This window comes from Gallus gallus, chromosome 24 (assembly GCF_016699485.2).
Source record: "Gallus gallus isolate bGalGal1 chromosome 24, bGalGal1.mat.broiler.GRCg7b, whole genome shotgun sequence".
Classification (NCBI taxonomy): domain Eukaryota; kingdom Metazoa; phylum Chordata; class Aves; order Galliformes; family Phasianidae; genus Gallus; species Gallus gallus.
Window position 1 is genome coordinate 101759 of NC_052555.1, and position 25845 is coordinate 127603.

At 44.5% G+C, this 25845-nt stretch overlaps 2 protein-coding genes across 12 annotated transcripts in view; one reads left to right on the forward strand and one right to left on the reverse strand.

The window, feature by feature from the left end:
* Nucleotides 1-5: 5 nt before the first annotated feature.
* VPS11 (VPS11 core subunit of CORVET and HOPS complexes) lies at nt 6-12092 on the reverse strand. Of its 8 annotated transcripts, none has more exons than XM_046903777.1 (18): nt 11906-12092; nt 10361-10492; nt 9785-9920; nt 9243-9391; nt 8984-9119; nt 7874-8037; nt 7527-7774; nt 6907-7108; nt 6482-6633; nt 5426-5612; nt 4889-5032; nt 3657-3845; nt 3198-3359; nt 2839-2978; nt 2323-2525; nt 1617-1788; nt 1290-1512; nt 6-286 (listed from the first exon to the last, which is right to left on the reverse strand). In XM_046903777.1, exons 2-18 carry the CDS (start codon nt 10409-10411, stop codon nt 122-124), a joined length of 2823 nt encoding a protein of 940 aa, XP_046759733.1. In that variant the 5' UTR covers nt 10412-10492; nt 11906-12092; the 3' UTR covers nt 6-121. The 8 variants fall into 8 exon arrangements, with proteins under 8 accessions (XP_046759733.1, XP_040508195.1, XP_046759732.1 ...); XM_040652261.2 differs by having other exon boundaries at nt 11188-12092; XM_046903776.1 differs by having other exon boundaries at nt 10576-12092.
* A 102-nt stretch (nt 12093-12194) lies between these two features.
* Nucleotides 12195-25845, forward strand: part of SIK2 (salt inducible kinase 2) — a 41467-nt gene continuing 27816 nt past the window's right edge. For all 4 annotated transcript variants that reach the window (XM_015298073.4, XM_015298071.4, XM_015298072.4 and 1 more), the window contains exons 1-4: nt 12195-12390; nt 18008-18124; nt 19066-19129; nt 24069-24230. In XM_015298073.4, coding sequence (XP_015153559.1) covers nt 12241-12390; nt 18008-18124; nt 19066-19129; nt 24069-24230 — 493 coding nt within the window. In that variant the 5' untranslated portion in view covers nt 12195-12240. The remainder of the gene's footprint in view (nt 12391-18007; nt 18125-19065; nt 19130-24068; nt 24231-25845) is intronic.

Here is a 25845-nt window from a genome sequence, read left to right on the forward strand (position 1 = left end):
TGGCGTAAAGCCGACTCAGTTGTATTTATTATTGGAGGGCGAAAGGAGGTGTGGGGCGAAGCGCGCGCCCGCGCCGTAAACCCGTACAACACGAGAAGGCGCGCGGTGCAACGCCCCCAGCTCAGGTACTGCGCTTAGTGTGCATCAGCAGCTCCCTCTGGAGGCCAGCCTCAATGGTCGTAGCTGACTTTCCCAAAGGCAAATCTGTGATGAGGGTGAGCTTATTAAAAACGCCTCGACCAAAGTAGTCAGCGACGACGGAAAAGCCATCATTGGAACACTTCAGCTGCAAGACACAAAGCAACGCCATCAGGAGCTGGTCAGAAGCCCCTGCCTCCAGAACACTCCTTTTCATCCCTTCACTTACAGCCCCCTATTAGAGAGACAGCAATTTAAAAATCACTCATTTGCTATTTCATACAAATGCCACATACAGCAAGCTTTTATGCCGCTGAAATAGTTACCTTAGGCATGAAAGGTACTGCCTTAGTTGCACTAGCTTCTATTCCGTGCTTGCAGAACATCAAGGATTCTCTGTACTCCAGCCACTGAATCACAGAATTGCTCAGGTTGGAAAAGACCTTAAAAGGTCATCAAGTCCAACCACAACCTAACCATACTACACTAACAACCCTCTGCTAAATCATGTCCCTGAGCACCACATCCAAACGGTTTTTAAACACATCCAGGGATGGTGACACTCAACCACTTCCCTGGGGAGCCTATTCCAGTGCTTAATAACCCTTTCTGTAAAGAAGTTTTTCCTGAGATCCAGCCTAAACCTCCCCCAGAACAACTCAAGGCCATTTCCCCTTGTCCTGTCATCTGTCACCAGTGAGAAAAGACCAGCCCTGCTCTGCTGCAATTACCTTTCAGGTATCAGAAGAGAGCAGTAAGGTCTCCCCTCAGCCTAAACAGCCCCAGTTCCTTCAGTCGCTCCTTGTAGGCCATATTCTCCAAGCCCTTCCCCAGCCTCACTGCCCTTCTTTGGACCTGCTCCAGCACCTCCATATCCTTTCTGTGTTAAGGTGCCCAAAACTGAACACAGTACTCGAGGTGGTGCCTCACCAGTGCCGAGTACAGGGGCAGAATGACTCTCCTGGTCCTGCTCACCAGGACTCTTACCTCCAGTCACTCTAACTCCATGAATCTACAGTCAACAGAACCTTGTTTCCAAGACACTTTCAACCTTATCCTTCTCTAACGACCCCTGGGGGGGGGAGGGGTGTCTGTCTGTAAAAGCAGTCTAAACTTTAAAAATAAAAACCTACAGGGCAACATTACCATACCTGATGCTGAAACTGATCATGCAGATCTCTCTTTTGCTCCTGGGCTCGGATCATGTCCATCACTTTGCGATTTTCAGGCATACAAGTAGGACATTCTGAATCGCTCTCGGAGTAGCTTTCAAAGCAATGCTGGTGGAAGGAATGACCACATAGGAAATGGACGGAGGGCAGCTCCAGGGCACTCGTGCAAATGCTACACTTGGTCTTCTGAAAGATCTTGGGACTGAAACAGTGACAGGAAGCAGAAGGGCAAAAAAAAAAACAGTGTATTTCCCTTTAGTTAGAAAATAATATTCCAGTATAAGACAAGATATCACAGTCCTGCACCTTGCTTTTAGCTCTTCAATCTCCTGACGAATCCTTGTAGTTTCTTCTCGGTATTTTTGAATTCTCTGCCCATCTTGCTCTATCTGGCAGCTCTGCTTCTGCAGCTTGTTGACAAGATAATCCTTAATCACAGACAGTGTGGCTGTGGAGTTGTGAGCCAGTGTCTGCACAACTGAGGATAATGCAACAATAGTTTAAATACAGGTGAAGGAAAGTGCAGCTACACTGGTCCTGACCTGACAGACTACTTTCCATTAAAAAGAAACTCACAGGCAAAAAACATTCCCCACTCCTATTGAATTAGGAAGCTCATGTAAAGATGCAATTTCAGCTTGCCCTCCAGAAGGCCCCAGCTTCCAGAGCCATGACTGCGAGCACATTTAAACAGCATAGACCAAAAGGGCAAAGAACCTAGTGGACTGAACTCTATTTCAGCTTCTCCACCAATCCCCAGAACGAGCTTGGAAAGCCCTTCACCTCACCACACTGAGGGAACATAAATAACACACAGACATCTCCACAACTGATATGGCAGATCTTTCTTCCCCAAATTGTGGAGCTGCCACTGGCATCACTTTTTCCTATACAGCAGACTATTATTTCAATTGGTGGGCTCAAGCTTCATTGATACTTCTCTCACATTCCTAGTCTACAGATGGCTGTAAAATATTTTTGTTTCCCCAACTTTAGGCCACGTCATTATTACCAAGAAGTGGAGGCATAAGATTCTTGTTCTCTATGTGTTTCAGCACTGCAGCAATATACTCCTTGCAGTCTTCCTCCTTCCGTGCAAAGTAGCCAAGAGCCTGTTCCCAAAGACAAGCCTCTTGGTCCCCGTACAACTCACACACCTCGATCACTTTCTTGTACTGCTCGTTCTGCATGTGGTAGTGCATGATCTGTTGGAAACTAGAGAAAAAAGCAACATGTCAGTTGGAAAAAAAAAAACCTACTTTTTGAGAGGTTATAGGGGACTCACGTTTCCACTCAGCCACACAATGCCCAAACATTCCCACCAAAGCCAAGACTGGTCTGCCATCCATTCTCTGTATCATCTGTCCTTCTCCAAAAGAAGGATATTTTCAGCTGAGCAATGATGTATGCAGTTCCCATCCTGAGATACTCAAGAGGTCCTTACCATTGCAGGGCAGGGGCACTTATGGCTCAGAAATCCCTGAGATAGGGCAAGTAACAGGACATTGGGGAGAAAAGCAACACTCACAGTTTGCCCTGTTCATAGAGGTAGAGGACACCATCCTTGAAATTGTGCATCTGACATAAGACCAAGGCCTTATCAAAGACTGTTTTGAACCTTCCACTCTTCAGGAGAGTGAGTGCTTCATCGTGCAGCTTCTCCTTGATCTATGGAAAACAGGAATGGTGACTCATACAAAACACGCTTGCCTCACTAAAACAAGTATTCTCCCAGCTAGTAGGCTGCATTCCCATTTGTCCAGTACAACATATGTATTGCCTTATATTAACAATCCCCATCTGGAAAGGTTACGGAGCTGGCAGGAATACAATCAGAATTCCCAAACACCAAAGCTTTATCTTAAAATAAAATACCAAAGATCAAACCTGCTCATCTAGTTCATGTGCCCAATTCTGGAGGCGAAGTTCCAATAAAGTGTCATAGACACCTTGTGGAGAGTCAGACTGCACCTCAGTCATGTGCTCCAGAAAAGCCTTCAGTTCTCGGGAGTTGTTTGCAAAGACTGGAATGAACTCCTCAGAATTTGCCTGCAAAATAACCAGGAAAAAAAAAAAATACTTGACCACCCACCCCAGTCACAGACAGACAGGTGCTTCTTTCCTAAAATTTGTACAGCTCACTCCCAGAATGACCCACAACAGATACATCACAGTACAGTTACTGCAGTCATCAGTTCCGGGCAATAACTTAGACAGCCTCATCACTAGGACTACCGGTACACTAGAATGTGGCCTCTCACTATGCCTAAAAAGCCAGGCATGCAGGAGCACTCGCCACAAAGTTACTGTTACCAAGTAATATCTCTCAGTCAAAGCAAACCATACCTTTTTCCCTTCCAGAATCCCAGGGCCTTCACTGTCTCCTGTTGGCTGGTAATCAGTGCAAAGGTTCTTTAATAGTTCTGTTGTCTCTTTAGGGACATGGTGCATCAGGATTTTACCATACCGCTTCATGTTACTCTCTGCTTGATCAAAAGGCAGTTTTCCAATGTAGTGCAAAGCCTCTTGATAGTTCTGTGGAGGCAGCCAGCAAGTATCAGATAACATTACCCTCTGCTCTCCACAATGATGTCAGTACAAACAGCACTGAAGATGCTTCTGGCATACTTGCAGCACAACACCTGTTCTAAATTAACACCTAACATCACCATTCCTGATTGTTGACATCCTCAGGGAGGCAGACTGGCTGTGACCAGGGGAAAGAGATTGACTTAAACCAGTCACTAACAGAGCCCTCTTAAAGAACACTGCTAAAAAAAAACCCACCACCACACTAAACCAGAACCACTAGGCCTCTGATTTCCACCCAAAGTCCACTGCACAATCCAGAAGCAGAACACCAAGAAACAAACAACAGCATGTGCTGCTACTACCTTAACAGTCCCAGAAGCACACTAGCTACAGGGAAGAGGCTAGTGAATCATAGAATCACAAGGTTGGAAAGGACATACAAGAACATCTAGTCCACCATCCTCCTATCACTATTACTATCCACTAAGCTACTAAACCATATCACATAGCACCTCATCCAGACGCTTCTTGAACACCACTAGGGACAGTGACTCCACCACCTCCCTGAGCAGGCCATTCCAGTGGCTGACCACTCTTTGAGAGAAGTTTTTCCTTACGTCTAATCTAAATCTCCTCTGGCAGAATTTGTGGCCATTTCCTCAGGTTCTGTTTGTTGCCTGGGAGAAGAGGCCAAACCCCTCCTCATAAAAACCTCCCTTCAGGAAGATGTAGAATGCAATGAGGTCTCTTCTGAGCCTCCTCTTCTCCAGACTAAACAATCTCAACTCCTTCAGCCACTCCTCATAAGACTTGTGCTCCAGACCCCTCACCACTTTCATTGCCCTTCTCTGGACATGTTCCAGGGCCTTGATGTCTTTCTTGTAGCGAGGGGCCCAAAACTGAACACTGTACTCAAGGTGTGGCCTCACCAGACGTGAGTACAGGGGGAATGAAGAGCTAAGGACAGTGAATTAAGATTCTCATCCACAAAAGAGGCTAGAAAAGCAATATTCACATCAGTAAGAACGAGAGCAATAACACCTCACCTTAATGTCTTCTAGCTGGATTTTGAGGTACCATTCATGATGGTCATGCTTTTCTGCCAAGTACACTGCATGGGAATAGTAACCTGCTTGACGAAGTACCTTGATTGCTGTTTCTACATCGAAGCGAACCTCACTCTCACTAGCCTACAATGGAAGCAGAAAGATTGTGGACTGTACGAATTATGCCAAGGGATAAGCAGAAACTGTGTGTGAGAATAAAAGTCAAAGCACTGACAATTTAGTACCTCTCGAGCAAGGGAAAGATCACGTGCAGAAAGGAAGTAGTAGTTTATCCACCTCTCAGTAAACAGCTAGTTGCGCTAACAAAAGCCACTTCAAACTGGAATAGCAAGCCAGCAAAACTGAGAATGCAACTAAAAGCTTGGAAATAAAGCATCACAAACAGAAGCACTGAGGCACAAATTCATTCTTTTCTTTCTCAACAGCCCCACAGGAGACAATTTGCACTGTTACCACTACTCCTTTTTAATTATCATTAAATAATGCAAAATTCTTAAGTCATCACCCTCCCATTACCTTAATGAACTCCTCCAATTTGGTGCTGTCTTTGAGTTTAGTATAGCAGTTCAGCAGAAGTGTAGTGTGGTCAGCATTGGCGAGAGATTGCAGGTGGAGTGTCTGCAGATAAGCAGTGAGATTGTGGATGCGCTGAGCATCTAGGAATTTCCGAATAACATAAGATGGTTCCAATTTCCCTATAGTCCTGGGAGAGGACAAGTCACATTACAATAGATCATACAGCCAGGGAATCAAAAACCAAGAGAAATTCGTAACACAACCCTCAACTTCAGACACTAACTCACCTGGGACTGCTCAGCTACAAAAGTAACAAGCAGTTATGCTGCAAGACCACCCACCTAAATATACAGAGAAACAAACATCTCTATAAAGGTTGAGACTGGGAAGATAGCAGTAGCACACAGGAAGCTCATGTTCCTTTAAAGGCTCCCAGGAGAAGATAGGCTACACTCTAGCCACAGCTAATTGAGAAGCCGGAAAAAAAAAACCCAAAAGCCTAATTTTTCCTTTCTTTCAGTCATATATAACTCAGTCTTATCTGAACATTCACATCCACATGCAGCAGTTTAACCCCAGTTATCCCACTACTTGAGGCAAGTTTTCAATACCAACTGTGCTGACATCCCCTGGGTATCAGGACAACAAAATTTCAGTTCTACAGCAGTGTGACACTAAAAGCTTTTAGTTTTAGAAAAGTTTTAGAACAGACTGCTCTAATCACTATAAAACCTGACGTGTGTCAACTGACAGTACCTCCACACTGACAGTATTTTTTTTATATTTATGTGAACTTCCACATTCTACAATTTCACAATATCCTTACATATATGATAGCCTGTATGGCACACGGCATTCCAAAGGAGAATAATCCTTTGATTACAGTAACATTATCTGTCCCCACTCCACCCCAATTTGTCCTGTATTTTCCTCCCTACTTGCAGAACTTTCACTATGAGTCATGTCTTCTGGTTCCATGGGCTTAAATGGAAAATCAAGACCTTTGTAGCTCCTATCTGTACTAAACCACCCTTGCTCTGAACAACTCCTGCTTACCGGATATACTGCTGGATGGCTCCATCATGGTTCCCCTTGTTATAGAGATGATCACCATACTGCCGGAAAATTTCTGACAAGCCATCACTGTCCAAGTGGTGACTCTTGGCTAGATTAATGGCCATTTCAAATAAGTTCTTTCTGAAGAGCATCTATTAAAATTCAGCATAAGAGCAGTATGAGGGAAATAGCACATCCCAAAATCTGCCTGGAAAACAACTCGTTTCTTTTCAGCACTGGACAGGTACATACACTGAGGCTTTTAAATAACAAAAGCTCTGCACACTGGTTATGTTGGAGAGTTAAGAGGTCACTTGCTACACTGTAACACATTTACCTGAACCCTTCCACTTCTTTCATCTGCAGAGACAATACAATCCCCCCACAGACATAAAGCAAACTAATAACAAAACAGATTTACATGCCTCAAGTTTGGTTTGGGCATCCTTCTCCTGCAGTACATGGATCTTCCCATCTCTGGTCAGAACATACAAAGAACCCCACTCTGCTAAGACATCTACTACATCATCAAAGACGGAGCTGTATGCAATGAATTTGTTGCACAAATCATAGATATTTAGAACTTGCTTGTCTGAATTCTGTGCTTCATTCCCAGCAAACTCTGACCTGAAGAGCAGAAGAAAGTTTTTTAGATTTTAGAAAATAAGGTTCATACGACCCACATACGTTTGATACCTATGCAATCTAAGGATGCTGAGAACAAGATAAGCAAGGGGCATCTAGACAATTAAACTAGGTGGAGTCATATGCAAAACACCATATATTTATCCACAAGCGTGATCAGTGTGTTAGACTGAGACATTAATAGGAGCAGAAAGAAATCCCCCCATGTTCAGCATGCTTGACTACGCTGCACTAGCAACAGAAGTTAATTAGCGCGTGGGTCTTGATTAATTTTAAAACTCATTGACAACATTACAATCAGTTCCTAGAGCAAAGTTTCAAAGGGAAGGGGAAAAAAAAGAGGGAAAGCCAGAAACTGCAACAACAGAAAAGAAAAATCAACTATTCCAACAAGACATACTTTGGAGAAGTCTTTCGGTCCTTGGAGACAATGATGAGGTACCCCCGATACCAGTGAACAATCAGCTTTTGTCCCTCGAAAGCAAAGCAGGGGCCTCGTTCATCTGGTTGATAAAGGTACACACATTCATTTCCTGCTACGATGAACTGGAGGTCCTGGGAGGGGTCGCTCAGAGAAGAACAGTGCAATCCACAGCCATGAGTGTCCAGCTCCAGATGAGAATAGTCTTTCACAGAAAGCAGGTAAGACTATAGAGGAAATGCAAGGTTTTGAGGCTTACCTGAAATAGACTCCGAAGGCAGTGCAATTATAAGTCAGATTCTCACTTTTTCAAATTAATTTCCCACCTGGATGTTCTCTGTGGTCACCACAAACAGATGTGTTGTTTTGCCAGACTGTCGAAAAGCAAGACCAGTAACCGGGTAACTGCCTTCATGGAGGATCTGGGTCTTACTATGCCGGTCTCGAGTGATGTCTCCTTTTGTAAGCACAACACTCCCATCTGCAAAGCCTTATGAATAGGATAGATCAGACTGTTCACTTCTGTGGCACACTTGAAATACTATCCAGGGCAAGTTAGGGCAGGTGCTGTCAATGACAAAAATTTGCTTGCCAGCAAAGTATCAAGTACCTAGACTGCTGCAGGCTCTCAAATACCTACCAATCTCTCCCCATACGTGACGTCACTGTTCATCAATACTCAACTTGTTCTCTCCCATCATGAACTTCACTCGCAAGTTATTTTTGTTTGGGTCTTTCTGTATTTTGCTTTAAAAATAGCCACCTCATCATCTAATTTTAACTACCGCTTATCTCACTTATTCAAAGCGTGCGACACACAAAAAAATGCAGTTTTCAGAGTTTGCTGACAGCATCAATCCAGCAAAGTGTTCCAAGTGTTGGAAGATCACAGCACTAATATGGAAAGACTTTTAATTTCAGTGCAGAGACTAACTCACAGAAACAGTTTGTAGCCTTGCTACATTCCTGCTCTTACTTTAAGCAAGCAACATTAAAAAGGCGTAATTAAAGCAAAACATGGAGATTGGCTTTGTGGGCTTTAAAAAAAAGCTCCTGGGGAAAAAAATCACTCTACTATTATTTATGAAAAAACCTATGCTATTCTCTGTGCTGGTACTAAATTTAGACTAAAGTCTATTACTATTATAAACTTATTGACTTGCAAGAACAAAAAACATCGAATGAGAAGATCTGCTTCACTGTGAGATATCAAAATTGTTACAACAACATACACAAGCATAGACTAAAGTTATGTATTTATTTCCTTAAGGTCACCAGCAATACACGATACAATACCTCCCTGTGAGAAGAGCATAAAAACAGTTTAAGAACAATGAAAATGTTCCATGTTGGTTTTTGTGTTGCACATCCATTTTCCATACATCAGAATAGAAACCATAACATTTTTTAAATTATTACAGGTCAGGTATACTTACCAATAGCCATGAAATTCAGATTCTCATGGACAGTTAGACAGGACACAACTGTGGGCTTGTTACCCGGTATCGCTGGGAAAATTCGTGTGCAAAGAGGATTGCCACCATCTCGTTTTTCCAGATTCCATACTTTAACCTAAAAACAATAAATAGTACATCAACAACAACAACAACAACCCCAAACCATAAGATGTTAGAAACAAACTACTTAAGAATTAACTATAAACACCAGTAACTTTTTCTTTGTCATTTAACTTACCAACGGGTTAATGCCCTCTTCATCCTCACCAACAGAAACCAAGATACTGTGCTGCTTCAGCTGGTACAAATGTGTTACCCTTAACTTGTAAGCTTGGAAACCACTGAGTTGAAGTGAGCGAGGCAAAAACCAGATCCGACCTTCCATATGTACATCACAGTTAAGGAATATGAAGGAAAAGGTAAAAACGGAGGGAAAAAATAAAAACAACAACAACCCACACCTCTAAGAATACCAGTCAAAATCTTAAGAGCTCCTTGTTGTTGACCTCTGGAAAGCCTACAGCAAATATACTTTCGCAGTCACCTATGAGAACCAAAACAGGTGACAACAGTTCTGTAACGCGCAAGGGGCATAGAAGCCCAGGAAGCTGCCGCATACCCAAGGCTGGAGTATTGCTGGGCCCGTCTCGGAGCTCAGCCCGCACCAGACAGCGCAGGTCTCCCCTCGTGGCGCGGCCCGACCCGCCGGGCCCAGCCCACGAACCCGAGGCAGGCCAGATGGTCCAGCCCCATCCCTTTTGCCGCCGCCGTACAGGATATCTCCGAACACAAGGCTTCCTCGGCCCGAGTCACAGACCGTGATGCCCGGAGGCAACGCGAAGGGCTTCCCACCAGCCCCCTCCGGCCCCGGCGGCTCCTTCACCATCTCTCTGTCGAAGAAGACGAAGCGGCGCCACTGCAGATAGGCAGCCATGTTGGGTCGAGCTCCTCACGTGACCGACTTCCCAACCCCTTCGTGTCACGAGACGAAGGACGCCGGAACGCGCGGTCTGCCGCACTGCGCATGTGCTGGCGCGCGAGGTGCTGCCTGATACTGTTCTCTCCTTTTGAAATACACTTTGGTAATTGCAAACTGAATCGGTTTTTTAGTTTACTTTAGATGGTCCCATAAACTTTTCTGTCCAGTTTTACATTTCCTATCTAGAACAATTTTGCATTAAACTTACAAAGCAGCTTGTAATAAGCGGCAGTTTCTTGATATCAATTCTTACTATTGCCAGTGGCTTGATCCCCTACATAGCCCAGTAAGGAAATTCGGTAGCAAGGAAATTTGACACCAAAACTAAAATACAAAAAAAAAAAAAAATTCTATGAATGATAACACATGTAAGTTACCTCAGAAGTCTCTCCAGTTTCTTGTAAAGTCTTACATGAAATCACTTCCATTTAGTCATAGTGGATATTATCTAGCAGTCCAACACACTGCAGTTTCTTTGCTTCACATCCAATGCCTTCTACCAGCTTGGCCTTAGAGAGAAAATCCAGTACTTCAGTACTCCTAGCATTGTGTTTTGTCCCCATTTTACAGATGAGAATATAAGCCCAATTACAGACTTCCAGAAGTAATGCCAGCGTGGCTGATTTGGAGCTGGGAAGAAGTAACATTGCCTGCATGTAATCCACAGCTTCGGATATTGATGGCAGTCCCGGTTCTTCGCCTGGCTTTATTTCCACCTCCCACAGGCGGCTCTAGCCTACTTCAGGCACGTAACCCAGGCACTACCCCCAGCCTCGGCCACCGCAGTGCAGCGGAGCACCCCGTCCAGCACCGGGTACGGCGGCACTGACCGCGAGAGGGCACGAGCGCCCCGCAGCTGTTGGAGCTACGGCTGGAGAGCCACCCGCCCTGTGAAGAGCACCGGTGCTGCTGAGAGGCACTTAAGGACGTCTTCGTAACGACGGCTCCTCTACCAGCGAAAAGAAATGGTTCCGTAACAGGAATTTCACGCCATTGTACCGTGCAGCACTTAAAGCTCCTGCAAAGTAAGCTTCTTCCCGCAAACAAGAACCGATTTTTAGGCCAACGTTGTGAGATCTACGTGACAGCAGTCAAGAATAAAACTAGCTTTTGACTAAGAGAAAAGGTAGATAGTATTTTATGCAACTCTAACGGAAAAGGGAGCAGCACAATAGGAGGATGTTACAAAAGGAAAAGTGCTTGCCTGTCTCTGAAGATCTCGGCTCACAGAAAGACTCCAGCAGGAAAAGATCTCCAACCCGAGACCCTTCCCCCAGTGGGGGTCAGCCCTTCAGTGAGGTCTAAGAGAGGTGCAGCCAGGCTCCACCCCTTCGGGTCACACCGCTGAATTGCCTTCACGTGTGCTCCCAGGGGTGACTGGGTCTTTTCCCCAGGTGCTCAATCAGTGGTTCAGGCCGGAACTCCACAGTTCCCATATAGCAACGTAGGGACTCGGGAGAAAAAGCTGCTTTAATCACACCGAGCTTGCATCACGCTGGAATTATTCATGGAGTCACGGAACCATTCAGGTTGGAAGAGACCTCTGAGATCCCTAAAGCCAAGCTCAACCCACGTCCGCCAATGGCTGCTACCCACACCCCTCAGCACCACATCCCCATTGCTCTGGGACGACCTAAGGGACAGTGATCCCCTCAGCCTGTGCCAGTCTACAACCAGTATTTTTGAGACGAAATTTTCTCTAACATCCAACCTGAAAGTTCAGTCATCAAGAGATCTGAAACAAAAATGCAGCTTTATACAGGGAGAAAAGGGGCTCCGATGTGGCAGAAGAGTGGGTGCCATCTCTTTCCCCCTGGCACGGAGCAAAAACGGCGCGGGAGCCCCCAGGGCTGTTTCCAGGCTGCCGAGGACACTGTGGGGAATACGAAGGCCTCGCTCAGCCCGGGGCCAGCTGTACCTACAGGAAGCGGCTCCCCGGTAGGGAAAGCGCAAAGAACGCGCGCTGCTCCCACCCGACGGCAGTATCCCAGCGCTTCCCGAAGGCGCCGACCCAGCACGGGCCGGAAGCAACCGCCGAGCAACTCCTGGGCCCCGAAGGAGGGGTGGAAGGCACCCGAGGGGCTGCGAAGCCCCGCCCCCACCCCGCCCACTGTTGCCGTGGCGACGCCCCGCCCCCGTGACGCGCGCAGTGACGCGCGGTTGGTGGAGGCGGGCGCAGGGGGCGGCGCGGCGCGGCCCGCGGGGCGCCGCAGACAGAGCAGAGCCGCCTGAGCCGCTGCCGCCCCCTGCGCCCAGCATGGTAATGGCCGAGCCCCGGCGGCCCCCCCCGCTGCTGCCCCGCGGGCCCGGGCCCGTCCGCGTCGGCTTCTACGATATTGAGGGCACGCTGGGCAAGGGCAACTTCGCCGTGGTCAAGCTGGCGCGGCACCGCATCACGCGCAGCGAGGTGAGGCGCGGCTCCACCGCCCCCGCTCTCCTCCCGGGCCCGGGCTGCGGACTGCGCTCTGCGAACTTGGCTGGAAGCAGACGGCGGCTGCGGGTCCGTTCAGGATCCGCTGGGGGCAGCAACCTCGGGGCCGGGGGGCGGTTGGGGCCGGGGGGAGCGGAGCGGCCGCGCCCCGCCTGTGCTGCTGCCAGGGTCTCGGGTGCTGTCCCCGCCCCACTCCCGTTGGGTCCGGCTGCGCCCCGCGGTGCTGCGGCCTGGCCCGGCCCGCGGTGAGGCCGCACTGCCCCGCCGGGACGAGGCCGCGTGCCCCCGCAGCGCCCCCCGCGTCTCGCGGTGCCTTTGTGTAACACCTCCCCCCACTACGGGTGTTCCCGCGGCCGCCCGCCGGCGCGGTGCGATGCGGTGGTGACGCCTGGGGCGGGTACTGTGCGCCTCGGGACGGTCCTATGGGGAACGGCGGTTCTGCGGCCCTGTAGGAGCGCTGCCCCCCCGGAGCAGGCGGAGCTCGAGGTCGGGGTCCGCAGGAGCTGCTGTGGTCCTGCGTGGTGAACCTGGCTTTAGAAAACGCCCCACGCGTGGCCTTCAGGTCAGCACAACTCTATGCGATGTCCTTGCTGCTGTGCGCATGCCATACAGACGAGTGCTGCATCCCCAGCACCAAGCTTCCCCGATTCTCTTGTTTCCTAAGCTGTCCGATACTCAGGGCATCGCTGGTAAATCCCTCAGTGCCACTGCTGCTGGGCTGAGCTGGTCTCAGGTGTCCCTGCCCACTGGTCTGGTGCCATGCCCTCATATGCTGCACATTCCCTTGCAGGCAGCGGTTCTTCACTGAATGCTCACTTTTTTCTGTCAGACTCTGTGATGAGAGCAAAACCTCTTGTTTTGATTTTTAATTGTTGTTTTAGAACATGTGTTTGTTTGCTGTTGTTCAAAATATCAAAGATTGCAGACAGACTTAGAGACTGATGGCTGCCCAACTCCACTTTGACTTTTTCACCTGTACTCTATGAGATAGCTGAATTCCTGTGCATTCTCCTTTGGTACCAGCCTGTCACCCTGTTCTCCCTTCCTAAGGAGCCCCGTGTCCCTCTGCTGCCTCTGTCTCCCACGCAATCCCTAGGCAGGTTGCTATGTCAGAGACGTACTCAGGCTGTTTCTCAGGACAATGTGCTGACATGCTGCAGCTGAAGTGCCGGGTTGGCTTTGTGTGCATTTATGTGGTCGCTGGGGAAGAGGAATCCATCGAGATCACTCTTGAGGGTTCCAGTGCAGCTGATCCTGGCCAGTGTTGCTTTGAATGAGCAAGTGAGTGCTGCAGGTCTGCACCAAGTACCCTTGGCTTGGTGTGAGCTCACCATGCATGTATGTGCACATGCATATGAATGGGGGATTGATCCCCACTGGTGATGATAGAAGTAGTCCGTGACCACTTGTGCTGGAGTGACCTCTATGTGGCTTCTTGTTTATGTGTTTGTTGCCACTGAAGTTATGGCACGTGTTTTCCTGCTGTGCTTGTTTATCACGCTGCCAAGAAATCCTGTGATCTCGGAGTAACTGTTCTTAGTGAAACATGCATAGGTAAGCAAAAATTTTCCTTGGAAGGAGAAGAGACTAAGAAAGGGCAAGAAAAGCTGGAAAAATCGAGTTTAGGAAGGTACATATTGGTTTGTGGTGAAATATGATGAAGATTTGCATGGTAGTGCTATGCGTCTGTTTGCTGTTGGGGACAGATGAAGGTACCACCTAGACAATCCCTGTCAATAATCCACAAAAGAACCATGTCTCAGTTCAGGTTACAGGAGTAATTCAGTGGGAAACTGAAACAGTTGCCAAACAAACAAACAAACAAAACCTCTGGTTGCTGATCCTGCAGTCTCAGACTCCAGATGTTTGCTGATTTTAATGCCCCTTATCTACTTTTCAGATGCATTGGGTTAGCAACTCACAGCTGAATCCCTCTAATCTGGGTGATGCCTTATAGTTCACATGGACAAGCTCTACATGAACTTCTTGTGCAGTGTTTGGTTGTGGGTGGTTTTGGAAAGACTGCTCCAAAAATTAAATGGGTAATATAAAAGCAACAGAAACAGAAAGCTGGAGTGATTGAAAGACAGGACTGCACTCTTCTTTTTCTTTGACAAGCATTTCAGCTTTGCTGCTTGACAGTTTCAGTTCCCAATTCCAGAAGAGGGCTGAGCAGTTCTCTAGCAAAAGACGGAAGGAAGTGTGTGCTATCCCTAATATTTTTTTTTTTAATTAAAAATAAGAAATGTTCCAAAATATCTTTGCAGCTTTCTTAAGTCTTTTAGTAGCAAAAATTGCAAAGGGGGGAGAAAAGGTACAAACAGAGTAATGGATCTGTGTTTTCTTGTTTTTGTTGGTCACCTTGATGTCTTGAAGCATGTATTTTTACTTTGGTTGGTTGGTGTTTTCATTCCCTTTTCAGGAGGAGTGATGACCTTTATTTAAGATAGAAGAAAACAAAAGAATCACAGAATGTGTATAATTGTCCCTAATTAGGGTCTGTTCATTTGGCTGTGGCAATGACAGCACACCAGAGCAATGGGAACTCAACAAAGTGCAGGTGGTCTCCATGCACTGTTCTCACAAACTCAGTGGTGCCGCAGTCCTCAGTATATTGCAGGTGGTTGCTGGCAAGCTGCGCAGCCAGGAACAAAATACACTTTTCAGATAGGAAACTTCCTTGTTCTGAAACAACTCCTCACCTCTAAGAATTACTTCCCCTTTTCCTGTCATCATGACACAGTTGAGGCTATGGACAAAAATGAGCCATTGCTGCTGGGTGCTTGGGATGTTTTTAACTAGAACCTATTTAAGCTGGAGATATGGCTTATTCATTATTTTGCCTGACTTCTTGCATCCCAAAAGGTATTCTTGGTTAGTGGAGAAATGTTCTTAGAATTACTTCAGATGTTTGAGAGATGGAACAGAGGTGTTTACAAAGCACACCTACACCTCTGTGCATAGACTAGCGGTAGCTGTCAGATGTGAGTATTTGGTCTTTAAAACCAAAGAAGGATACATTAGTTTTATCTGGGTTTTTCTAGGGAAATAGATCCTTCTGTATCTGAGACAACAAAGTTAAAAGCTGGCTGGAAGCCTGTAGAGATGTTGGAAGCTGGGAGCTGCCAAGTTCAGGGCCATGCCTGGGATATCTAGCACCGGCCATTTGTAGGTGGGCTTGCGAGTGGTGCCAGCCTGTATATTTTACTATCAGTAAAAACAGTACTTAAAATTTAAGATCATACTGTGGAAGTGCCAGACTACACTTGAAAATACACCAAGAGCCCATGTACCTACAGAGACAAGCTTTTCTCAATAGGATGTGGTGACGAGAGCCAAGTTTTGTTGGAAAATGTAGCAACAAAGAACCATCCAGCTGCAAGATTCCCCATTACACTCACTTGGAGGGGTGAGAAGTACAGGAGAAGGAAGTATAAATATCTGTGTGAATCAAATGATGGGTAGATAAAGGTACAGTGTGAGCCCTAGAGGACAGTCTGCTTTATTTCCTTCAAATTGTCCCAAAGCCTTTTATTTATTACTTTGCAGTCTCACTGTTTTGTTGATTTATTTTTTTCCCCTCCTCTCTGCTAGACAAAACCTCTTTGCTTTGAAGTTCTGCAGAGATCTGCTTTTATTAGCTTCTCAGCACTGCATGCATTTCCTATGTGCAAGAAGAGTAAATAGGAGAAAGATACTGTCTTCTATGTGCAGTAAGGGGAAGGAGCAATGAAATGGGACGGGCACACAGGAGTTCAATTCTGTGTCTTGGGTAAGGTTTCTGCATGGAGTGATGTGAGTTGGGAAGAAAAGAAGCTGCTGTCAATGCCTCAAGTTTCTGAGTGTGGTGCTGTGTCAATCCCCAGTTAGGCTACCATGCACTTTAAATGCTAAACAGGGCAGCAGGATTTCATTGCACTAGTCGAGGCCACTGAAGGAGGCAGGGGCTGTCCACCTCACCTTGTTGCTGGTCTGAAGATGTACCGCTGATGTGAGGCAGGAATACAAGGTAGCTGCAGGTGAACATTTGTTGGTTTGTAAATAAGAAAGAGTGGTTTCCATTTCTCTTAAATTTGGAGGTCACTCCATAGCAGCTGCTGAGCAGACAGATGGTGGAGAAGGAACAAGAAACCATCTCGTCTGGGGGATTCCAGAGAGAGCAGAAAATAAAGCAGAGGAAGTACAGAAGTGAGGCATGGGCTTGTTTTTTAATGAATGTTTCCCAGTGTACCTTTAAGAATTTTGTCTGGCTCAAGTGGTTTGCTTTGATTACTTTGATGTTTTGTAGCTTTCTAGTGAAGTAGTGAAGGGATTTCTTCCTTGTTCCTGGAAGTGAAAGAAAACTGAGTTTGAGGTGTGATCTTCTACCAGGTTGTGGAGACTTGGAGCTGTGGGTGTGTGTGCGCAGCTCTTAAGCTGCACAAACAATGCTCACATCCTTTGCTCTGCAGCAGTCTTCCTCCTGCACAGCAGCTGTCTGTTATTGCTCATCATCAGAAGTGTCTATGTGATTTAGACTGCTTGCTCCCGCCTCAGCATTAATAATGAGATCTTTAGGATGAATAAACACCACTTGGTATTTAATAGTCTTCATATTCTGATCCTTTTCATGATTTTTAAGCAGCTATATATTTGTTACTTCTTGATTTTAAGGAAAAGGGTTTTTTGTTTTTTTTTTTTGTTGTTGTTGGTTTTTTTTTTTTTTTACTTTTTCCTGTTTTAAACTTTTGTCTCTAAAGCAAGCGCAGTCCTCTGTAACTTGTTCTGCAGATATTGACTAAAAACAAAGCTGTTAGGACCAGGATATGTTCTCTAAACTAATTGGGATCTGTTGGTGAGCTCTGACCTACAGACACATCTGCTCCATGGAGCTTGTAATGCTATAATGTAATGAAAAGTACAGTGATAACAGTAGGGTGGCAAGTTCTTTGGCTACAGCAAATGAGGACAAGCCCAAATGCAGCTGTGGACTCTAAAACAAGGGGGGGAGAGCAGCTTACCTTACCTTGGAAAGGCCTCAGGTAGGTAAGGATCTCCAGCAAGATACTTCTGCTTCCACTGGCAACCCTTAAATGAGGGCTGGGAAGGGGTGGATCCTGGCTGCAGCCCTTCCATCACTCAGTACATTGCATGTACCTGAGCTGCCCTGGGCTGGTCCTGCCTTCCCACCAGATGTTCCATCAATGCTTCAGGCTGTGACTAAGCATTTCTGCTACAGAGCTTTTTCCTTGACTGGATGAATTGCAGATGTCCCTGTATAGCAGCATATTAATTAAACTTAAAATAAGCACCTCACTGTTAGAACTGTGTGCACCCACAGTGCCTTGACTCTGTGTAGAGTCAACGCTTTCTCTTTTCCAGTACCATTTTTCCAGTTGTGGAGTTGGAACGCTGCTGACAGAGCATCCTGTGAACTCCCCCATGGCACTATGGCCATGTCTTGGGCTGCGCTGCTCCATGTCTAAAGGCTGAAGTGTGGGATATGTGTTTCTGAGCTAGGAGAAAGCTCCCATCTATCTGGGATCGTGGTATTTATAATGAGGATAAAGGAGTTCGGAAGAGCTCTAATCTCTTTTTTGCTTTTTGGCTGCAGGTGGCAATAAAAATCATTGACAAATCTCAGCTGGATGCTGTGAATCTCGAAAAGATATACCGTGAGGTGCAGATAATGAAGATGTTGGATCATCCCCACATCATAAAGCTCTACCAGGTATGGTAGCAGTGGCTCTTCGTTTCTCCCTCTTTGCTCCTGTTTGAAGAGTTGACTTCCTGCGTATCAGCAGCCCACAATTTCAGCTTTTCGGAAATGAATTTGCATTGATACATGATTAATGTTTTTGAATGCACGTCCACTGAGGTCTGTTCATCCTAGGGCAGCCATTACGCTGAAGATGTTAGGTACTCAAATGTATCTGAAGTATGCGTAAAATGCACAAAGTTGCAAATGCAATGTTAGGGAAAGAGAAGAGTTTGCCACACTTGGTAATGAACCTCTGCTGCATGCTAGTAGGCAAGACACTTTGTAGCTAGAGCAGGGTAGGAATGCTCAGCACAATGCCTCCAGCGAGCAGGAACTGGACAGATGTGTGAATGGTGTTCAAAGAGAGTGGTGTTGGACAGATGGTGTTCAAAGAGCGTTTGGATGTTGTGTTCAGGGACATGGTTTAGCGAGAACCATTGGTGAAGGGCGAATGGTTGGACTGGATGATCCTGTGGGTCTTTTCCAGTCTTAGCGATTCTATGCTTCTATGATGTGGCGGTTTCCTTTGGTTGAGCCTTGGCTGAGAGAAACCTGAGCAGTGCTTGCAGCCTTTCAGTCCTATCTTTGTGTCAGACATGAGGATATGTAAGTCCAGATTCTGAAAAGTGCTGTGATGTAAATGCACATGCCGAGCAAGAGCCACCCAAACATTTTATCTTGAAGTGTATTTCCTAGAAGGCAGATAACTAGTTCTTTGGTGGGCTGATTTCTTTTGTGCAAATGCTCTCCTCAGAACTAGTGAGGCAACGTGAGAAACAAAACTGTATGTCCAAGACAGACTTCCACTTCTATTATACTGGAGGAAAAAAAGTATAAATAAAAGTATTCGTGTTGGTTTGGTGGCTCTTTGCTCCCGCAAATAACTTAATGTGCATTTTCTCCATCAACAGGTGATGGAGACCAAAAGCATGCTGTACCTCGTGACAGAGTTTGCCAAAAATGGAGAAATTTTTGGTAAGTAAGAGAATATTTTCATGCCCAGCACTTTACTGTTAACTTCTGCACTTTGTTAATTGCATTGATTTTGTTCAGGGCTCTTTTTTTTTTTTTTTTTTTTTTTTTTTTTTTTTTTTGTAGTATGTCATTTTTCCCTTATTTGTCTAGAAAAGCTCATGACATCTGGTACTGCTTCTCATTTTAGAACAAATAACTTCAGGAAAAGCTGCTACAATTTGAGTTTCCAACATAAATTTTTGCTCTAAAGGAACTTCTAAGGGAACTCTAAAGGAACACAGCAGCTGCTGTGCACTTGGAATTTATATGCTCTCGATCTGGAGCATGTATTGTTATCTCTCACCTTCAAAATGGGAAGCTGATGGTAAAGCTGGAAAATGAAGAGAGAGGTGATGGTTTTTATTAAAAATTTGCATGAGGAGAGATTGAATTACCGCACCTTTTCATCAGGTTTACCCAGATTTTGTTGTATCCCTACTGGGTAGAAAAAGATGTTATTCGTGGTGCTGGATGGAAGTGTTAATACAGTATTTAATAGCAAAAATTATGTTCCCAGGAATAATATAAAGGCAAAGCAGCTATGATAGTGAATTACAGTGGTGAGATGGTGGGTTTTGACCTGAAAGTTTGTCACGCAAGTGTAGAGGAGAGAATGCTGTTAACATGTATGCTGGTCACAAACTGTTACTTTCTGTCCATGGAGTAAAGGAAGTGAAATCACAAGAGGTTCCTGGAGCAACTCAGATGTCTGGAGCAGTATTAGTGTTCTTCCTGTAGATCTGGGAAAACTATGTGGCTACTGCTATGGAAAGCCCGTCATACTGACCTGTGACTCAGACTATATGTAGCATTTTTCTGTAATTTGTGAGAGATGGAGTTAATATGTAATGAAAAAAAAGATAAGAGATTGACATACTGCTATGCTGTCATCTGGAGTACTCTGTATATCACAGGTACTGTTGCTTGGTTTAGGAATTGGACTGAGCTTTGTAAAGGCTGATTTCGTGACTTTATGTTTGATATCCGGGCACCTGGAGTTTTCCCATACATTTTAGTTGCAGTCACAAAATTGGAGTTGCTGAGAAAAAGTTTCACTGACACTCAATCAACACTGCCAGGCAGAACAAACTCCTGAGGGGCATTAGAATAGAGTTCACCATGGGAGGGCCCTAATGATTGGAGAACAGAAGAGGTGGAGCCTGACTTAATGTAATTTTTTGCACACTGTGATCCAAGGGGTGGATTTCATGGAAACAAATCAAATGGTCGAAGTCCTTTCTTCTTGTCTGGTTTATCTTCTTTTTCATCTTTAGGTCCTTATCACTGGACAGTCTGTTGTAAGCAAGATAGTATGTCTAGGACAACTTACATAAGTGGGAAGTAGAGAAAATCCAAGGTGGAATTTAATAAAAGGAGAGAGAGAAAAAAGCAGAAAGGAGACTGAAGCCTTGTGAGCTTTTCCTCCTTCCTGTCCTAATCTTTCCTTGGGTGTGCTGAGTTTGCCTCTTCTAGATTAACTGTCAGTTAAATTAATTACAGTGCACCTATTCTGAAGGGCTCATTCCCTATAGTTTTTTCATTAGTGAACTTTCTTTTTTTCCTTATATTACAACACAGGGCTAAGAACGTGGAGGGTAAAGCTGATTGTTAATCCTAAAGATAAGCTCACTGTTCAGCAAGGTGAAAATAAATATCCACAGTGTCAGTTGCGATTGCTTCTACTACTGTGAAAGCAGTTCACTCTTCTTGCTGCTGTCTGACATCCTCACTACATTCAGTTTTAAATCTGTAAGCATAACAAACGCCAAAGGTGCTCAAGGCTACATTTTGGGTGATTTATGTCTGATTTAACTTTTAACTATTTAAAGGAATTTACTGCTTTTGGCTGAAGTTTGGGTAACATTTAGTTTGATCTCGGCCTTTAGTTTCCTCTAGTGGCTTATAGCTGGCTTTTAGCATGAGACCTCCAAGCAAATGATAAAGACACACCTGTGTCTAAAGCACATATCACGTTTGACATGTGACAAAATGACTGTGCTTATGTATGTACTTTTCTGATGCTCCTTTCTTTTCTATACCCTGGAAATACAATGGAGAGTGTCTAAAGCATGATCGTGGCATGTTCTATGTCTCCAGGAGAGAAAGTAGTGCATTTCAGGATAGGTCACCTATTCCATGTGGGTGACTAGACTTCGTGGAAAATGCAAGGTCGGGAATGTTGCTGAAGGTGGTTTGGAAGCTTGAAAAATGAGCTTGGAAGCTTGGAAATGAGCCCTAACAGCCAAAAGCTGTGAAAGCAAATGACAATTTAGATTTGTTAACTAACTTGTTGCATTTCTAACACAGAATGGATTAACAGCTTACAGGGTTGGCTTGTATTCCATGTAATTTAATTTGTGTCTGATATCTGACTTTACCTTGATACCATTTGATTTGTCAGGCACTTCATGACTGAATGATATGCAAATATTACGATCTCCCGTACTGCCAGGTGTTCTATTCTTGTGCTTTGCCAAGTTAAGCCAGCAGACAATGCATTCAGACTCAGATTGGTTAGAAGCTTGGAGGAGAGTGTTCAGATCTGCACGTCCTGGAGATCACATCTAAGGGACTGCCTGGAAATGTTTGAGGGCTGCTGATATGAGTGCTACTCCTCGGTGATTGGTCACAAAATGTAGAAATTGCATGGCGTGGGCAAACATGAGTTTGGAAGCATTGCCCATTCCCCACCCCCTTTTTTCTTTTTTTCCAGTAAGTCTAGAACTTTGAGGAGTATTTTGTGAATCCTGGAATACAGGACGTCATCTGCTGACTGCGCTGCTGACCCACTGGGCTGTGCATTGTGACTGCTCCCTGCTGCATTTTCTGTTGCACTCTGCAAAACTTTCCAACTTCCTTGTGGGTGCTTCCCTTGGTAGTGCTATATAATTTCAGGGTATTTACAGCATCACATAAGCATTTGCAGCAGTACTGTAATCTAGAGCTAATAAGGCAATGTTATACTTTGGAATTGGCGGGTACGCACTACCAATTAGATGTACAGTATTCCCATCCATGTCATTGACGGGGTGATTTTCTGGCCAATAGGCAATGGCTTTATCAAAATCTACGGTTCTTCCTAAAGCAATGCTATGAATCATTTCTTCAATATGAATATATCACCTTTCCACTGCATTTTTTCTAGTTTATACTGAAAATGATGTATTTGTAGCATGCTGCAGCCAGTTGCCTTGCACATGAGTCTAAAGCAGCTCTGCCAAATTTGGCAAATTTTCCACAGCTTTACAGAAAGCCCAACCCTTGTCTTACATTCCTAACGGTCCTTTGCCAGCTTATTCGTGTTTCATGCAGTATCACAAACTAGCAGCTAAGTTATTAGTAATGTTTTTAAAATTATATTTGTCCTTTTTTTTTCTGTTCTTTTTTTTCCCCCTCGTTGTTTTTTTTAAACTATTGCCAGAGGAATATTTGACAGCACGTGTTCTCCCTGTCTAGTAAGCTCACACAGGTTGCAGGATTGAAAAGATTTTCTAGCTATGAAATTTCCTCTTTGGTCATAATGTAGGCACTACATCCATTTACTAGTGAACTGCCTTCCTTCACCTCTAGCATTCTATGTGGTCAGTATTTGTACAGTAACTAATAAGGCTGTGTTTTGTCTCACTGAGAGTATGGGGTAAGCTCACCGACTGCATAAATGAAACATAGGATTGCAAGTTCACGTAACAACATTATGTCATTAGGAACCAAAGTACCAACTTATTTTAAGAACATTAGATTATCTAAATTTAAAAAAAAAAAAAAAGCAAACTTCTGTAATTCATCACATAAGTTCATTGGTCACTGTTTTTTGTTTTGTTTAATGTCAGTCCTAGCTGTGCTGCAGAGAGTGGCTGGAGAAAGCCGTGTGTGCATGCATAGCAGAAATGCTGAGTCATGGCTTAAAAAAGTAATGGAGCACCTGGTGGGAAGGCAGGGCCAGCCTAGGGCAGGTCAGGTGCATTCGATGTACCTGTGTGATGGAAGGGGTGGAGCCAGGATCCACCCCTTCCCAGCCCTCATTTAAGGGTTGGCAGGACAGGCGAGGGGATCTTGCTGGAGATCCATGCCTTCCTGTGGCCTTCCAAAGGTAAGTAGCTTTTTCCCTTTTTTTCTGTGTATGTAGCTGCTGTGTTTGGGCTTGTCCTCATTTGTTGTAGCTTGAGACTTTGCTATCCTGCTTTTATTGCTGTGCTTTCTATTGAGCTTTAGCATCATAACATGCTCTGCCTCTCTTGTGGAGTACTTGTGTGTATTTCCTGCACCTTGAGCTTCACTCTTAGTAGGATGTAGAAGGTAATTCTGAAGCCATCCTAATGGTTGATTCCTTGGTTTTTCTGTGTTGGAATTGAAAGAATAGAACTGGCTATAGAAACTGCTTTTGTCAAGACTTGCGTAGCTGCTGCTTCTCTTGTTTTTGTTCCAGAGGATAAATGACGTCTTCAGATTCAGAGCAATCATTTGTTTCAGGGCTAACATCAGTTTTGCAACATAATCCAATATGAAAACAAAATGTTCTTTCTGCTGTGATGCAGTGAAGATGAGAGTTCAGAATGGGTACTTCATGGGTATTTGTTTTATTTCTAAAGAAAAAATACTTTTAGTCACTTCACAGCATGTGTTGAGGCTTCACAAGAGAGGTGTGAATGTAACAACTTCATAAGAGATCTTACATGAAAATATTTATCAGAATGGTTGGACACCCATGACAGAGCTAAGAGTTGAGTTTAACTAGGCAACAGCTGTTCTTCTCTCCCCTTTTTGGAGGAAAGAGTGCAAGAAACTGGAATTGGCTGAAAAACTCCTTGAGTTTCTTAGTGCTAAATATCTGAGAGATGTCACTTGTTTTCAGGGTCACTGCTTGGTGTCTAATCTATGTAAACGTCCTTTATGTGAACAGATTACCTTGCCAGCCACGGCCGACTCAGTGAGTCCGAGGCCAGGCGGAAGTTCTGGCAGATCCTCTCAGCAGTGGAGTACTGCCACAACCGGAAGGTTGTGCACCGAGACCTGAAGGCTGAAAATCTTCTGCTTGACAACAACATGAACATCAAAATAGCAGGTATGCAGAATGTAGATGGCATTCAGAAACACCCAGTTTTTAAGGAGAGAAACACCTTATTTTTAAGAAAATCAGAGTGGTAATACATAAAGTATTTTTGCACTATGTGGATATCACACTGCGCATAGCTAAAGCAATTCCTAGATTAGCTCTATTATACATTCAGGGAAAAGAAAACCATTTTTAGAGTTAAAGTAATTTTTCGTGGGTGTCATAATGTCAGTGATGCTACCAGATGTTCAGGTTAAGTTATCTGATTAACTCATTTTTTTTCAATGCCAAAAAACCTCAAAATGGAAGCTTACTGATTTCTTTTTGCGTGCATGATTTCATTTTAATTATACATTTAGACACAGCAGATGTTGCCAGCAGTGAAAATAATTTTGTCGGTTAACAACTCATTACAATTCCATGAATCCTTCCATGTTGACCTTAGCCCAGAAACACTTGAAATGAAAAAGGTAAATAACATCTTGATTTGGTGTACTGTTGAACTTCAGTCATTAATAGCACAGGAGCAGGGAAGGAGGACTAACTGCTGGAAGAAGCTGGTTTGTATTGGCATAAGCTTGTGAGTTCTGAGAAGGAAGTGTGAATAGATTTTCAGTTGGCTGAGGAAGATGCAGTGATAAAACGTTGCTGAGTTACGGACAACAGCTAGATGACTTTACTCTTGAATTTCTTCTCTGGCACTTCTGAAATGGGTGAACCAAAAATGTATCTAGCTATCTAATGTATCTAATGCTTTCTGTAAGGATGAGGCTGCAGCAAAGTGTTAAATGTGCCAGCAGATCTTAAAATGCATGCTTCTTTTTATTCATGGAGTATGAAGACAGATTTTAAAGGAAAAGCTAACACCTGTTCAGTTGGTTAGCATCTGTTGTGAAGATCTACCTCTTCCTCTGTGATACTGCAGCAGGCAGTGGGAAGGCTGAGCATTTGGTCTATCTCTGGAAATTAACTTCACCCTTAGGAAGAATCTTTTAAATCCTTTCAAGTCACCTTTATCAGAATGGGGAATCGACAACCTTTTAAAATGAGCACCTCTGAGATCACAACTATTGCTTGAGCAAGAATTTATCCTCCTCTAAACTTAGACAAGAGGAACCCAGTCATGGCTGTCAAAAAAACATGTTATCTTTGGATGTAAAATGGGATGTTTCTAATGGACCGAGGATTTCTTACCAGTGTATGTATTAATGGAGTAGCTTTCCCAGATCCTGCACGTGTTTGTTGCTTTTGTGTTGACCTTCATTTTTGTCTGTATGTTAAGTACTTTTCTCTCTTCACTCCTTTACTACCACCTTCCTCCCTCTAGCTTGCTTTTCTAATGACTTAAGAGTTTACGGAGAAGTAAGGAATAAATTGAGGAAAATATAGTGATGTGAGTTGCAGAACCATGACTTGTATGGATTATTCGACTATTAATTTATTAGCCACACCTGAATGTAATGTGCTTTATTTTGGCACAGAGGATGGTGTGTGAAACTGATTCTTTGAAACTGAAGAGATGAGCCTGGTAAAAATCTGGACTTGTTGGCAAACACTCTGTTTCATGGATCTTTAGCATGTCGGAGTAGGAATTTTAAAGAACATTCATAAAGCTGTAAAAAAT